The sequence below is a fragment of the Stegodyphus dumicola genome, chromosome 3 (genome assembly GCF_044657685.1).
Source record: "Stegodyphus dumicola isolate Sdum_Otavi_A_Nest chromosome 3, ASM4465768v1".
In the NCBI taxonomy this organism is placed as follows: Eukaryota; Metazoa; Arthropoda; class Arachnida; order Araneae; family Eresidae; genus Stegodyphus; species Stegodyphus dumicola.
In genome coordinates, this window is record NC_140770.1 from 267692618 (window position 1) to 267707220 (window position 14603).

Below are 14603 nucleotides of genomic sequence, written 5' to 3' on the forward strand. Positions count from 1 at the left end.
CTGTCTGTAAATGGAAAACTCAAACATTACTTGTATACTGAAACAACAAGATGTTTAGTGAGAATATGGGTTATCAAACAGAGCACTTAAAACATAACAATTTAAGGTAAATTATTTCTTATCAGCGAGCAGCGCTTAATTTTATGGAATGCGCACCAGATCAATCTATCCTAGAGTTTCTCATTCATCTTCTTGTCTAATCATTCTCTCAAGAGTATCTAAATATCCGCTATTCCTCAAAGAAGACGTAAAGCATAATTCAAATGTATCTAAATTGACGGGTTTTTGGTCTTTTTCGCATAGTCGCTATACCCTTTATAGATGCTGACCGAACGTCACCTACATTTACTAAGAAGTATTCTGCAGACGAACCCCGCCAGCTTCTTTCCTCCACTTCCTTTGCTTTTTCTGTCGGAGTAAGTAGCGAATTGAAAATCGTCATTTTCATCGTTTCCGCCCTCACATCCGTTTTCGTGGTCTCATCTTTCTCTCTGTCTACCTTCGCAAAGCTGGAAAAATGGTACACAAAGTTGTGATCTTTCTCCACACGCACGGTACTACCTCTTCTCCTTAGTACCTTAGTTTATTCTCACCGCTTTCTAGCACGCGATTTTTTTTTTTTCTATTACTTATGAGGGATCGGTGCCACATTGAGATCAAATGCCGTTCGGACAAAGCTCAAGTCTAATTATTCTCCTTTTTTATTTTTCAGAATCAGTGTTCCTCTTGAAATATTTCTACGCATATACAAGTAGATGAGCATGCCGTTGATTTATTGAAGAGTACCCATAGAATTTCAACGACAATAAAGTTTCGTTTACTACGAGATTCTAACATTTACTAATACTTTGAAATAATCACAAACCTACTAACTTTACCTAACGTTTACTACTTATTCTGCGAGAAAAACACTTAAGATAATTTTGTCATTAACCAATACAAGGAAGGTATCACGAACAAACTTTTTGAAAGCTTGTTGTTGTTGAATTATGTATCCATTAGCCATTGAAACTTTTAGATCTTATAACTTACAAGATTGTTCGAAAGGACTTTTATGCCAAGCTGGTGTAGTTCGGTTCTCCTATAGTAGTCTGATTCAAAGAAAAGAATGGATTTTGATCGTGTTTTAAATTTGAATTAATTTTATTAATCACACGTTTTTGTCAATTAATTCGTTCTAACTGGGGTGATTTTCTCGTAAGGGTGTTTTGTGCTCTGTTTCTTTCTTTTTCGACACAGGTAAAAAAATTATTTTTCAATTTATTTCAGCGAGTTATTTTGTTGTTATTTCTGCTGCGATTTCGTTTCATTTACGTCCGCTGACTACACAAGCCGATGGGCTGACCTCTGAGATAACAAAAGACAACAAACAGAATATGTCATCCCATGGGGGGAAAAAAAACTACTACCTAACAGCCACCACATCCAAGGTGTAGTCTGCAGATCAGTCGGCATTTGCTTAGCACATTTAGTATTAAGTTACACAGAATGTTACATTTTGATATCGTGCCGAATTATTTACCTGCGATGTATTTACATGCAAAATCTCTACGTAAAGTATACTTTACAAAACATCGAAAAATAACTTTTACATTTTAATACGCTGCCCTACTTTGTCCAGAATCTACAAGTAATTTTATACAGTGAGAGCAATTAGTACTTATGATGCGGATTATCAGCACAGCTGAAAATTCGTTCATTAGCTTTATGATGCTATTTTTTTCAAAAGTGCACCATGACTAGTTATATTGAAAGGCAGTGTCATGTAGTTTGTAACTTTGAAAATAGTCACTTTGGGTTAAGGAAGTCTGTTTATATAAGTAAACGTTCATAAATTTAATTGTTAAACATAACTGGAAGATGCACCATATCTGCTTCATTTTACAGGCGGGTCTGTGACACTTAGCCGACAAGACACTTAACCGACGCCTTTTAGCCGACACGGACACTTAGCCGACAGGTCATTTAACCGACACGGACAGTTAGCCGACAGGACATTTAGCCGACACGGACACTTAGCCGACAGGACATTTAGTCGACACGGACAGTTAGCCGTCAGGACTTTAGTTAGGGGACATTTAAATGTCAAGACATTTAGCCAACAGGGCATTTTAGCTGACAACAGTGATGTTTAGCTGACACGTACCCAATAAGTATTTAAACTTACTATCAATTATAAAATTTTTCGACTTCTCTATAAGTTCAATATTTATGTTTTCACCTATCGGTAAAATTCATTTTTCGATTCTTAAAGACCTCATATGTGCTTTTAGATCTTATGTAATTTAGCATAGTTTGATATATATCGTTCTGTTTAATACATATTGGCCAAATTGAAAAAGGCGTTGAAATTTATCGTCACAGAAATATGAATTAATTTTCGAAAGGAAGAAAAGAATTTTTTGTGCTAAGTACGACGGTCACTTAGTTACATTTTAATATGGGATCTGCAAAAATTGTCCGCACAGGCAAACATGGTAGGTTCGCTGTGACTGGCTCCTGCGTGTGATCACTAACCCGAAGAAACGCGGTGTCGATTTTCGATTCTGTGTGAGTTCCGATTAATTCTTTAGAAGAATGAACATAAAATAACAGTTCATAATAAAATGTGCAAGCGCGGGTAGCGAAGTCTGATAAACAACGAAAATACATAAAGCGTCCGATCGAGAGCAAACACCTGAAGCTGTCAGCCGTTGAAGTAGTAAAATAAGTGCTCAAAAACATATCTATGATTACATACCAATTAATGACAGAATAGCAGTTATTGGCAGTAAATGCCTTATTTTCCAAAAACAGTTTCTGGATGAGCATGTGAGTTGTACAATACTGATACATAACAATTAAAATACATAGAAAATTATATCATTAATAATTTTCTTGCGTACTTAATGATATTAATTTTCCAATCCCGCTCTTCCTAATGCTTTCAAATTTCTAATATCTTTACGTTTCATTACTATTTTACTTAGCACATCATGCTACATTCCTTCCTTTATAAATCGTTTCGCTCCTCCTACTACTGAAATTTCCTTTCCTTGTCATGAAAAATCTGAATAATGCAATAAAAATTATTGTTATTCTTAAATTATACGTTTAATAAAAACATTGGGAGTGAAGGATTAGTTTAGCAAATATATATATATATTTTTTATATATATATTTTGTTGTCATCAAAAACAATTAAAAAGAGATTTTTTAAGACAAGCAAAGCTTTAAATTATTTGTGACCGGTCTAATTGGAAGTTAATGCCACCATTCTTTAAATAAATATAAACAACTCATGTCACGGTCACCACTGCATCGCTTCCGTCTTTAGGAATCCAGCTTTTATCGATATGCCGTATAATAATGTGAGTGTTCCGGCTGTATTTTAACAGAACTGATAACGTCGCGCTAGTGCGATACATCAATTATAATTAGTATTGGCTCCGTTAGGCCCAGCAGCGGCCGAGCGGTAAAGTCGCCGAGCACTGGTAGTTCGGTTGGAATTTCGAATCAAGCGAACGGACTGTCCACATATGTGTTTTCGTGGTTTTCCCCATGTGTAACGGGTATACGAGCCAGGTTCCTTAGAAGGTCCTCCGCGAAGGTATCCTTTCCTTAAGCAGATAACCCTCTGACTTTGGCGTAATAACATAAACCAAACAAAACCCAACCTACTTCTGTTAGGTGGTCGCCCTATCTATGATCAGAGATAACCGAAGCCCTATCTCTGATTAACAAATATACGATGCCTAACGTCCAAATAGCATTCTGAGGGTGTAAATAACATTTCGAAAAAAAAAAAATTAGTTCCATGGCGGCGAGGAATAGGGCGAATCACGCTACTTCCTGACAGGGAAAGGATAATATAGAACAGTGCCTTTTTTTATGTGTGTGCGTGCAAAGTGTAAATTTTATTCCTTGGGAATGCATGAGCAGCATTTCGTAAAATTTAAAAACTGGTCTGATTTCTACTGTAATTTTTCCCCAGCTTGGCAAATTGCCAACTCTGAGTTGATTTATTTTGTTTCTTATGAAAACTGCTTATTTGAAGTTTTTAATTCTAAAATTAAATAGCCAGAACTGCTGAATTTATTTTAAAACAAATTGAAAACATAAATTTAATGCAAAAGGAAGTTTCATCTAGTGAAAATTGAAAGCAATTATGTGTGCTCTTCTCGCATAGCTGAAGTTCTGAAATTCAGTTTTCTTTCGGAACAATTTAATTAAATGTATCCGAATAACATTATTTAGGTTATTAAAGCTTTCTAATTTATTTTCCTGATATTAATGTACTCTTCTTGATATAATATAATTTTTGTCTAATGACGTAAAAAGCGACTACATCATTATCATTTCTGTGCGAGACTATTTTTAATTATGTTCTATTTATGTACAATTGTGGGTAAACTGATCTCCCTTAAAAGTGCCTTTCTACATATGGCTAATTAAATTAAAAGCAATTATCTTCTACAAAGTTCTGGGTATCGTATTTTAATTTCGAGACGTACCGAAATGTATTTATTAAAGATAATGTTTTTAAACGCATTTCTTAAATAATGCCTTTTCTCGGGAAAAAAAAAATCATTTTTATTATAGTTAGTTAAAATAATTATATGTTTTTGTGTGCATGTTTAATTTATTTAGCGCAAAAAATTATATTTTCAAATCAAAATATTGTTGCGTGCGTAAGGGTTCGTAATGCATTGAACGCACAAGTCTGATAATAGGTCAATAAAAATTTATTTTTATCAAAAATAATTGAGAACTCTGGAATTCTTCACAGAAATATTCCTACAACTTTTCACAGTATCACACAGTATAATAAGTAGTTACACGTCAAACTACTAGAGCGTTAAACACAAAGCAATGCAAAGAGCACCGAAAGAGAAAGCTAACTCGGATTTATCTCAGTTCCATTCCATTCCATTGACGGAAGACGCAAGCACTGTACCTTTACCATAGGGTGAATCAGTTCAGCACCGCGCCCCCCAAGATCTAGAGCAGCCAAAGAGGCCACACGAGAGCCGCGCACAGAGAGACCAAGCCCAACGCCGGATCCACCCAGGGCAGTTCAACGAACCAAAGGCCCATAGGGGACCCACACCCCGTCGCTCAGGCGTCAGATTTATTAAAGAAATATTTACATGGCCAAACAAGGGCATAGAGAGATACAATTGAGTAAAGTACATTAATAATATATCAAGGATTGTACAAATTTAACAATAAGAGGTAAAGATTACAAGATTACAAGATAAAGCAAGTTACAGGAAAATGAGTACAGAACACAGAAGGCGTGTTATAAGTTAAGGGCATCACGATAAGACAGAATAGGCCTATTACTAGTTAATGACATCACAATAATACTAAATCTGAATCAAAATTAAATATATTAAATAGGCCAGAGTACATTAGGGAGGATAAAGTAATGGCATGGGTACATAACAAATACAAATCGTTCACGCGAACTACAACTCGCAACAATAATAACTAAGCAACTGAGAGCAGATGCTGTGTCTTCGACTTTAAATAGTTTTCAACCGACCGCCGAGAAATTTCTAGTACTTTCTGCTACTCGAAATTACTGGAAAGCAATACGAGGGTGGAATTACGGTTACAGTTATAACATAGTGACCAATTTCATTTATTCAATTTCAGTACATATTACGGTGATACAGGGATCGAACTCAATTGTCGCTAAATAATCGCCAAATTTGGCAACTCTTGGCAATTTCTCGCCAAATTTGGTAATAAGTGGCCAAAAGCGTTGGCAGCTTGGCGATATCTCGCCAAATCACCGAGTTACCCATTTACTCAAATGGACTTAACTCTGTATTCTTACTTTTCCGGCATAACTTAAAATTTATTTCGCGTTACATTACATAGATGAATACAACAGTTTCACATACATTTCTACTAAAATTGTCCAAGTACAAACAATATGCTATGTTTTTTCACGCCATATAAAATGCTATGTTTTTTCACGTCTTATAATATTGTTACGAAATGTACAGGCGCGGTAAGATGGCTTCCCCGCAAAGCAGTTTTAGTTTTGCCATAAAATGGCAATGGAAGGCAGGGTTGCCACATTTGGCGAGAAATCGCCCATTTGACGACAAAATTGGCGATATGCCATGGACGGATGGAGAACCTTCTGGAACGAGTTCTTACCGGTTTAGCCCAGAATGTTCTCGAAAACAAGCCGAAAGCTATATAAACCCTGCTGGTCCGCAGTATCGGGAGTGGGCGTCTCTCATCGAGTGAGTGTGTCTCGTCTAGCGAGTCAATCCCTGCGAAGACGATCGCTTTGACAGCCGGCCAGCGAGTGCCGAGTGGGTCGTCGAGTGCACCGAAAGAGTCTCGTAGAGTATCGCGGTTAGTACAACGTCGAGAGAGCGTGTTGAGCTCCGGAAACGAATGAACCGAGAGTCAGGAGCTGTGCTCTGTGTGTCGTCGAGTGCATCGCGAGTTGTAGCGTGGTGAGTCTCGAGAGTACGTGGAGTTCCGAGAACGACCAAGCAGAGTCGGGAGCTGTACTCCGGAAAGCAAGAGTCGGGTGCTTTGCAGGAAGCTGTTTCCACCGTGATAGCCCGATAACCTGAAGGCTGTGTCGCTGATCGTGTCAGCGTTTTTATAGTAGCTCACGTAAAACGTGTTTTGGAGCTGTCTAATTGCGTATTGTCTAAATAAAGTCTGTTTCGATACTTCATCAAGTGTCGTCGTTATTCACACCAAATCTACGAACCCCGTACGAACGTGAAGGAAGAAAATAGCGTAACAACTGTTGTCAGAAAAGAGAAAGGAAAAAACGCAACAATATGCTATGTTTTTTCACGTCTTATAATATGGAGCAAGTTTCAAAGCGTTTGCTGAACTAATAATCTTGGAAGGTTAACAATAGATCTGTTCCTAAAAAAAGGACCGTGTAAGTTGAAATTACAGATTCTAACAATATTTTTCCCACGGATATATTTAAGTAAATTATGAGGAAGTATTTATATATTTATTTATTTATTTATTTATTTATTTATTTATTTTTACAACCCTTCCAATTGTATTTCATCTTATCCAAGTAAATGACTTGTGTGAGAGGGGAAAAATATAGATAGATTCCGAAATATTACGAAAATTGGTCTGAGCATCATTTGAAAATCATCAGTATATTGCGAGCATTGGCACAGTTAACGTAAAGAACACTTACAGTTTTTCAATTACAGTGCCAATTACAGTTATACAGGAATGAGACCAAAATATTGTCAAATAGTCGCCAATTTTGACAACTTTTGGCCATTTTTTGCCACATTTAGCCATTATCAGGTTGGCGATATCTTGCCAATTTAGCGAGATAGCCATTTACCTCAAGGTTAAATAGACTTGCTTCTGCAGCATTATTTTTGAGGCAGAGATTCACTTTCTTCGGACTTTTCATGTTACATTATACAAAGTTCGCATCTAGTATATTATAAAACTCAAACCAGTGATTCCTAACATGCAGGTCGGGAAGTTTTATCTGTTGCATTATACTGTTATATACAGGGTGTTTATAAAGTCCCGGACCCATTTTGACTTTTAATAACTCATAAAATAATAAAGATATTAATAACATAAATGATTAGATATACTCAAAAAGTTTCATGACCCTTGTCCATGAACTTTCACGTGTGCCCCCTCCGTAGCACGGAGAATATCAAGTCGATATTCAATTTCACGCCAGGTACCGGCAAGCATGTCGGCTATTGCGGTTGTAATTCTGGCTTTTAGGTCATCTATGTTCGACACTCCTCCTGTAAACGTTGTCCTTTACAAATCCCCTTTACTACCATAACATTGCAATAGTTGCCAAAAACAAAAGAGAGAAAAATTCAATTAATAAGCAGACGATATTTAGAAAAGTACAGATATTTAGACTGGAAAATGAAATTATCTGAAATTAACCAAGCGCGCAGACGATATTTACAAAAGTAAAAATATTCAAACCTGAAAAGGAAACGTTATTCCATCAATAAATGCCATAAGTTTGTTTATATCTTCATTATTTTATGAGTTATTAAACATCAAAATGGATCCGGGACTTTATAAACCCCTGTATATATATTCATTTATAATTATTAATTTATTTAAAATGATCAATTAATTGGAGATATTTATTAGCACATATATTTATTATTATTATGTGGTTACATATCTTTTCTCTGTTCCTTCTCCTTCTCTCACAGAGCAGCTATAAATAAGCATGCGGGTTGTGAAAATTATTTGTAATAGCCGTCAATGCGACCATGCCGGCTAAAATAGTTGTTATAAAATAAAAAATCTGTCTAATGATTTTAACGATCAGTTTATGTCATTTTACGAGTTCATTATAGTAATTAATAATAATATAGATGAAGATCTACTAAATTATTTTTATAATATTTGGTTTGTTAATATGAGACATATTAAGTTAAAAGAAAAATTAGATATCTTGTGCTTTGACGAATTGCCGCAGACAGGCATACAGAAGATTAAAATATTTTATTTCTTGAAATGGCAACACCTTAAAATCTCGGTGTTTTCTGATTAAATTTGCAAAGCAAACATTTCGCGCTTTACCGTGTGGCAACTCGTTGCTTTTAAATTATCGAATTTGTTAATCAAAATATCAAATTGGCACAAAATATGAAATAATTAAAAAAAGTGAATGGGGAATTCAAAATTTGAGCTTCGAAATGCACATATTTCGGACGGCACGTGTGTGCAAAATTTGGTGTCTTTTAATGCCAGCGTCTTTCCTCATTGTGAGGAACGTGCATACATACATAGATTTTTTATTATTTAATAATATAGATAGAGAAGACGTATATTGATAAAACACTAATATTAGAACTTTGAAATCACTAATTTAATACATATCCAATTGACGCTAAAAATATCGGTTTTAGTGGTAATATTAAAAGCGAATTTTACATTTCGAATATTTGCATTGCTACAAATGAGAATTCGAAACTCGCTTTTCTGTATCATTGTTTTTCTGTCATAAAAGATGCATTTTTATGAATTTGCATTAGAAAACTTAAAATACAGAGTCTTCTATTCAAATTCCTGCATATGGTGTGTTAAAATTTTAATTAATGATATCTCTCATTTTGATTTTATAAGTGCAAAATGTCTTTTGTTTTGTTCATTCAACCAAGCGATCAAGCGATAATTACAATTATTTAATCGTAAAAATTTTTCTATTGAAATTAACAGTCGAACTCGGTTATAACGAGTGTGAAAAAACCGCGATGTTTGGTTGTTGTAATCGACTGCTTGTTAAAAACGAATTCTTCAAAAAATCATAAAAATCCATGCATACTTACTGTACTACTTAATTTATTTTTTTATTTATGTACAATCGAAAAGAAGGTTGTTAATTTGCTTTGAACTGCCTTATTATCTCTTTCTGGTGTTACTGTTCTTTGGAAAAGACCCATGGCCCGAAAAACATCGTCATTTGCACCCCCAGCTTCGAAAAAATTTGAAGTTTCTCTGGGCACTCAAAACTAACGTACTCAAAAGCCACTGAGTACGTTAGGGGTGGTTCCGAAATTCTTCACATTCATCATTATAATCGCTTTCATTATTTTTTCATCATCTTTAGCTTGAATTTCAGATACCAATATCCTCGGGCGTAGGTATCTCGGTAGTGATAACATAGGCGTAAAAAAAAACATAATTTCAAATTCTTTTATACTTATTTTCAAATTTTCCAAGACATCTACTTCTTCTTCGTCAAGTTCCCCTCTTGAGAAATATCCAATCGAGCTTTGTTGATGTAACCTTTACCCATGCATCCTCCATTAAACGTATCGCTTCCAGTGCGCTTACATTAGCATCTAAACGTTGTGCGTATTTTTTCTGTTCTATCGAGAAGCATCACGATGAAGTGCTTAGGAATGTTTGACTTAAAACGTTTGATGATCACATTGTCCATAGGCTGGATAACAGTTGTAGAATGCGGTGGTAAAACTTCAATCCTTATCACTCCTAAAGGTAAAAAAAGCTGATGTGTACACCACATGATTTCTTTGTGTGGAATATTAAATTATTCGCATTTTTCTTGCACTTCATTTAAAATTATTTCCTAGAATTTCATTAGAGATATATTTCATATTCTCTCAATTCACTTTTCACTTCGTGACCAGGAAAAAATACATGAAAACTCAAAATATCTTCATTAAAAATTACACCAAATACCGTTAAAAAGATAAGAAAACAATTTTAACAATTAAAATTACAGTTTCTACGCAAAGAAGCAATTCGGCCAGCAAGCGAGAAGCCAGTTTTTAGGTGCACAAACCTGAAAGTTTCCTTTTGTTTCCACTCATCAAAAAGACACCGAAGGTGCAGAAAGAGTTAATTCGCTATTCTGCTAAGTTTTAAATGTAAACAAATGTGGCTGCTATAGTAAAAAAATTACACTTAGCCGCACTTGAACAACTTTTAAATTGTTGACAATTTTACAACTATTGCATGCAGATTAACTAAAGGCATAAAAACTTTAACCGTAAGATAAGAACAATATAATTCAATAATTTTGAAAGCGAAAAATGCACAATTTACCAACATAGAATAATAATAATAAAAAAGAACTGAGCTCACGGAGCCGAGTAACAGAGTCGTTATATATATATATACATATTTGGTGCCGCAGATTGCAGCTAAAAAAGAAGATGCACATCTGCATGTTTTAGTAGTCTTATATGCAAAATTTCAGCCTTCTAAGTCTAGTCGTTTTGAGTTATGCGAGATACATACGTACATACATACAAATGCCACCAAAAAATCTCTTCTGAATCCATTTTAAATCAGTTTTATAATTCGTTTTTGGAAAAAAAGTCCTTTATTCTGGTCTTACTTACAGATTTCTCTTAAAAACATCGTTAAATTGCATTCGATAACGGTCAAAATGGATATTTTCTTTGAAATTCGGTACCTGGAAGTTTTCGTGATTACAATACTTCGTACAAGGAAGTTAAAAGGCCACCTTTACGTGTACGCAGGGTTTATAACTTACCACAAACTTTCCGTTGACTTAGAATGTTAAATAAATTTTTGCAAGAAAGGATTGGCTTAATAGGAGAGGTGGAAGTCAATAGAAATTTTATTAATCATAAAATTATTCCTCGCTATAAACGGGTTATGCTTTTTAAAAGCGAGTTATGCCCATTGTACTAACCAAGCATTTTTGATTTCTTCGTTAAATCCAGGTTGTCGTTCAATCAGGCCTCGTTATAAGCGAATTGTACTGTATCTGAAAAGTGACTGAAAACAAACCTTTTTAACGGTTCTTCCGTAGGATATTCTGCCAATGATACTTTAAACCGTAGAAAACATTTTTTTTAGGCTGGGGTCTATTCTATGTGGCATCAAAATATAGGAAATGAAAGCTACGTTATGGAATAGGATGAAACGTATAGAAAATAATGTTACGAAACCCCTGAGAATGATCATTTTATAAACGGCAATACTTTCTTTTCAGATTCCTCGAAGAAATTATCCGATGTCCTCAAGGAATTCAAAGAAGATGGCCCACTTTCGAAATACAATCCCGAAGGAGTGAGTATATTTCTGAATTATTACGCATTTGAAAAACATTGTATCATTTATTCGTTATTTTCGTATATATTTTGAATTTGAAATGCATTTTCAATTTCCTTTTAAATACGCTTCGTAATAACATTAACAAAAGTATGCTTTTCGTTAGCCTTTACAAAAGACTAAAAATAGTCATAGAAGTCATTTAGAGGTCTAACTAATTTGACCTTTAGAATCAGGTAAAATCTAGCCTTAAATTCATGTTGATTGTATTTAAAGAGGAAGATCTCTACATGTTTTAAAGTGGTCATACACGATGAAGTCTTGTTTCATGGCTTCTCGAACGTACGACGCGTACCCGGCGTATTTCAGAACATCCAAGACTCCATGCTTATGTTACGAAAATTTGCTAAACCTTATTATCAGAAAGCTATAAAAAATCAGGAATGCCACTTTGCGATCACGATGTATTCACATTTTGCATTCTAATATCTTATATCTTCGGGGGTGGCTGTCGATGGTTTTCCTGGGACAGCCCTTAACAACCCCGTTATCTCGTTAGGATTGTATTTCCGACCCTCTATTGCTATGGGATTAATCCCTAATCGTCTAGGTTTATCCTACCCCTCCTAGAAGTTTTTTGCCGTAGTCTTGAGTCACCCTATATATATATATATATATATATAAATTTTATAGCTAATTATATAGCTAGTAATAGCTCGTCTGACCATTCTTTCATTTTTAATTTTGTTGCAGTTCTTCAGTATGCTTCTTCATTTCGTGAAAAAGGTTTCTTTTTTAACCTTCCATATCCATTAAAGTCTTCCATATCGACGAGTTGGTGGTTTTAATCCCAGTACTGTTTTTCCCGAAACTTTTAAACCCTCCGTTTCCTAGTTTATTCTTCATATGGCATTATTATTTTTGTTTAATATTTTATCGATTTTTCCTAAATAATGGGCCTATGATCCAGAATAATCTTGTACCTAGAAGGAGAGTGATGGAGAGCCTGGCTTGCTCGAGAAGTTTATAGTTTCTTTGTGAAATGAATGTTAATTTAAGGATAAATATTATTGATCCCATGTATGACGTGTGCTTTAATTTTCCAGAAATGTATTCTGACGTAACTTTATTTTTGCATATATTATAACGATAGAATATTACCTTCATCAATAATTAGCTTTTTTATGTTCGTATCATGTAGATGATCAAAACCCATAATTTTTCTATTAAACTAATATTAATATAAGATTTTTAAATTTGAAAATAGCTTAATAAATGTTTGCTTATGAAACTGTATAATACTGACTGTGTAATTTCACGCAAGTTTTTATATTTTAAAATTTACTTTGACGATATATCTAATTGATTGTCAAAATTCGTCCAAAACGACTGGTTTTTAAGTAATTATAATAATGCAAATTACTGATTAGCGGAAATAATAGTAATATAATCCTTACAGTACAACTTCTCCATTGATTAAAGTAGAAATTTGCAAACTTACATATTCTTCATGCTTCTTTTCTAATATTTGAGAACATTTTAACTCATTTTGTTCTACGAATATACCAGATTCTTAGATTTCTTTTAACATTCCCTTAATTTAATGAACTAATTATTCTTAAAATGCAAATAAAAAATTAATTTATCACTAAAAATGTTACATTTAGGCTTTGATTTTTTTCCACTGCAAAATCACTTTCAATCTTTTCAATGAAACAAAATGTTCTAGTTTCACTGTCCTCTTCTTTACTTTCTCCGAATGGGATTTAGTATTGGTTATAACTTCGTACTTTTGCTTTTGCTATGGTTATTTATGTATATTTACATATATATTGTTGCGTGAGTACGGGTTCGTAACAAATTGAATGCACAAGTCCCGTAATAGGTTAAAAAAATTTATTTCGTCAAAGGAAACAATTCAAAGTTCTGGAATTTTTCTCAGAACTTCGTACAAGCGTTCGCAGTGTCACACAGTATAATCAGTTACACTTCAAACTACTAAGAACGTTAAACACAATGCAATGCAAAGCGCATCTAAAGATAAAGCTAATAAGGGGATATCTCAGTCCGCGCGGAACTAAACAACTCGTAACAACAATAACTAAGCAACTGAACTTAGATGCTCTCTATCCGGGCTTTTATAGCTTTCGACCGGCCGCCGAGACGCTTCTAGTACTTTTTGCTTTTGGAAATTACTGGAAAGCACTACGAGAGGGGAATTACGGTTACAGTTAATATAGTGATAAATTACATTTATTCAATCTCAGTACTTATTATGGTGATACTGGGACCCGACCCATATGGTCGCCAAATTTCGCGACTTTGGCGATTTCTCACCAAATTAACGAGATACCCATTTATTCAATATTAAATGCACATGCTTCTTACTTTTCCGGCATAGTTTTCTTTTAAAGTTTGTCTCGCGCTACATTACACAGAAAAATACAACAATTTTACTTATTAAAATCACCTGTCTAAGTACAAAATTCATAACAATATTTATTTAAAGAAAATAGCAGTCCTTGAGTGTTTTTATGACTGTAGTGGGCCGCATTATATTAGAAATCTTCAAAGCAAAATTGAAAAATTACAAACGTCTTCGAAAACCGAAAAAAGACGTTGACAAATTGACTTAACAAAGCGGAAAGCTGCATGTTTAATGTAGAATGTTATTCATAAAAATATTTCATTTTCTCTTTTGATTTATTCAAAAGGAATTATTTCCAGCGTTTATTATTATCTCAATAACTCAGCGAAAAAAAAGTTTTTTAGTTTTTTCTTAAATATTTTGCATAAATATTTATTTTTTATTCATCATTTTATGCTTTGAAGCTCAAAAATGTGTTATGCTTAGAACAAACATATTTTTAATCAGATTTTTTTAATATTATCTTTTAATTTTATTATCTCAAAAGGGCTTTTAGCCTCGAAACACGATTATGCATTGTTTGAGTTTTCATTCGAGTTTGTTGCCATTTAGAAAAACGTAAAATATTGTTTTTCCATATTTAATCTGTCTGTTTTTAATATCAAATTAAATTATTTAAAAGAATTCGATGCAG

At 34.0% G+C, this 14603-nt stretch overlaps 1 protein-coding gene across 2 annotated transcripts in view; it reads left to right on the plus strand.

Annotated features, from left to right (window-relative positions):
- Positions 1-14603, plus strand: part of Dgk (diacyl glycerol kinase 1) — a 911622-nt gene that overhangs the window by 559314 nt on the left and 337705 nt on the right. For both annotated transcript variants that reach the window (XM_085814117.1, XM_085814118.1), the window contains one exon: positions 11483-11559. In XM_085814117.1, coding sequence (XP_085670243.1) covers positions 11483-11559 — 77 coding nt within the window. The remainder of the gene's footprint in view (positions 1-11482; positions 11560-14603) is intronic.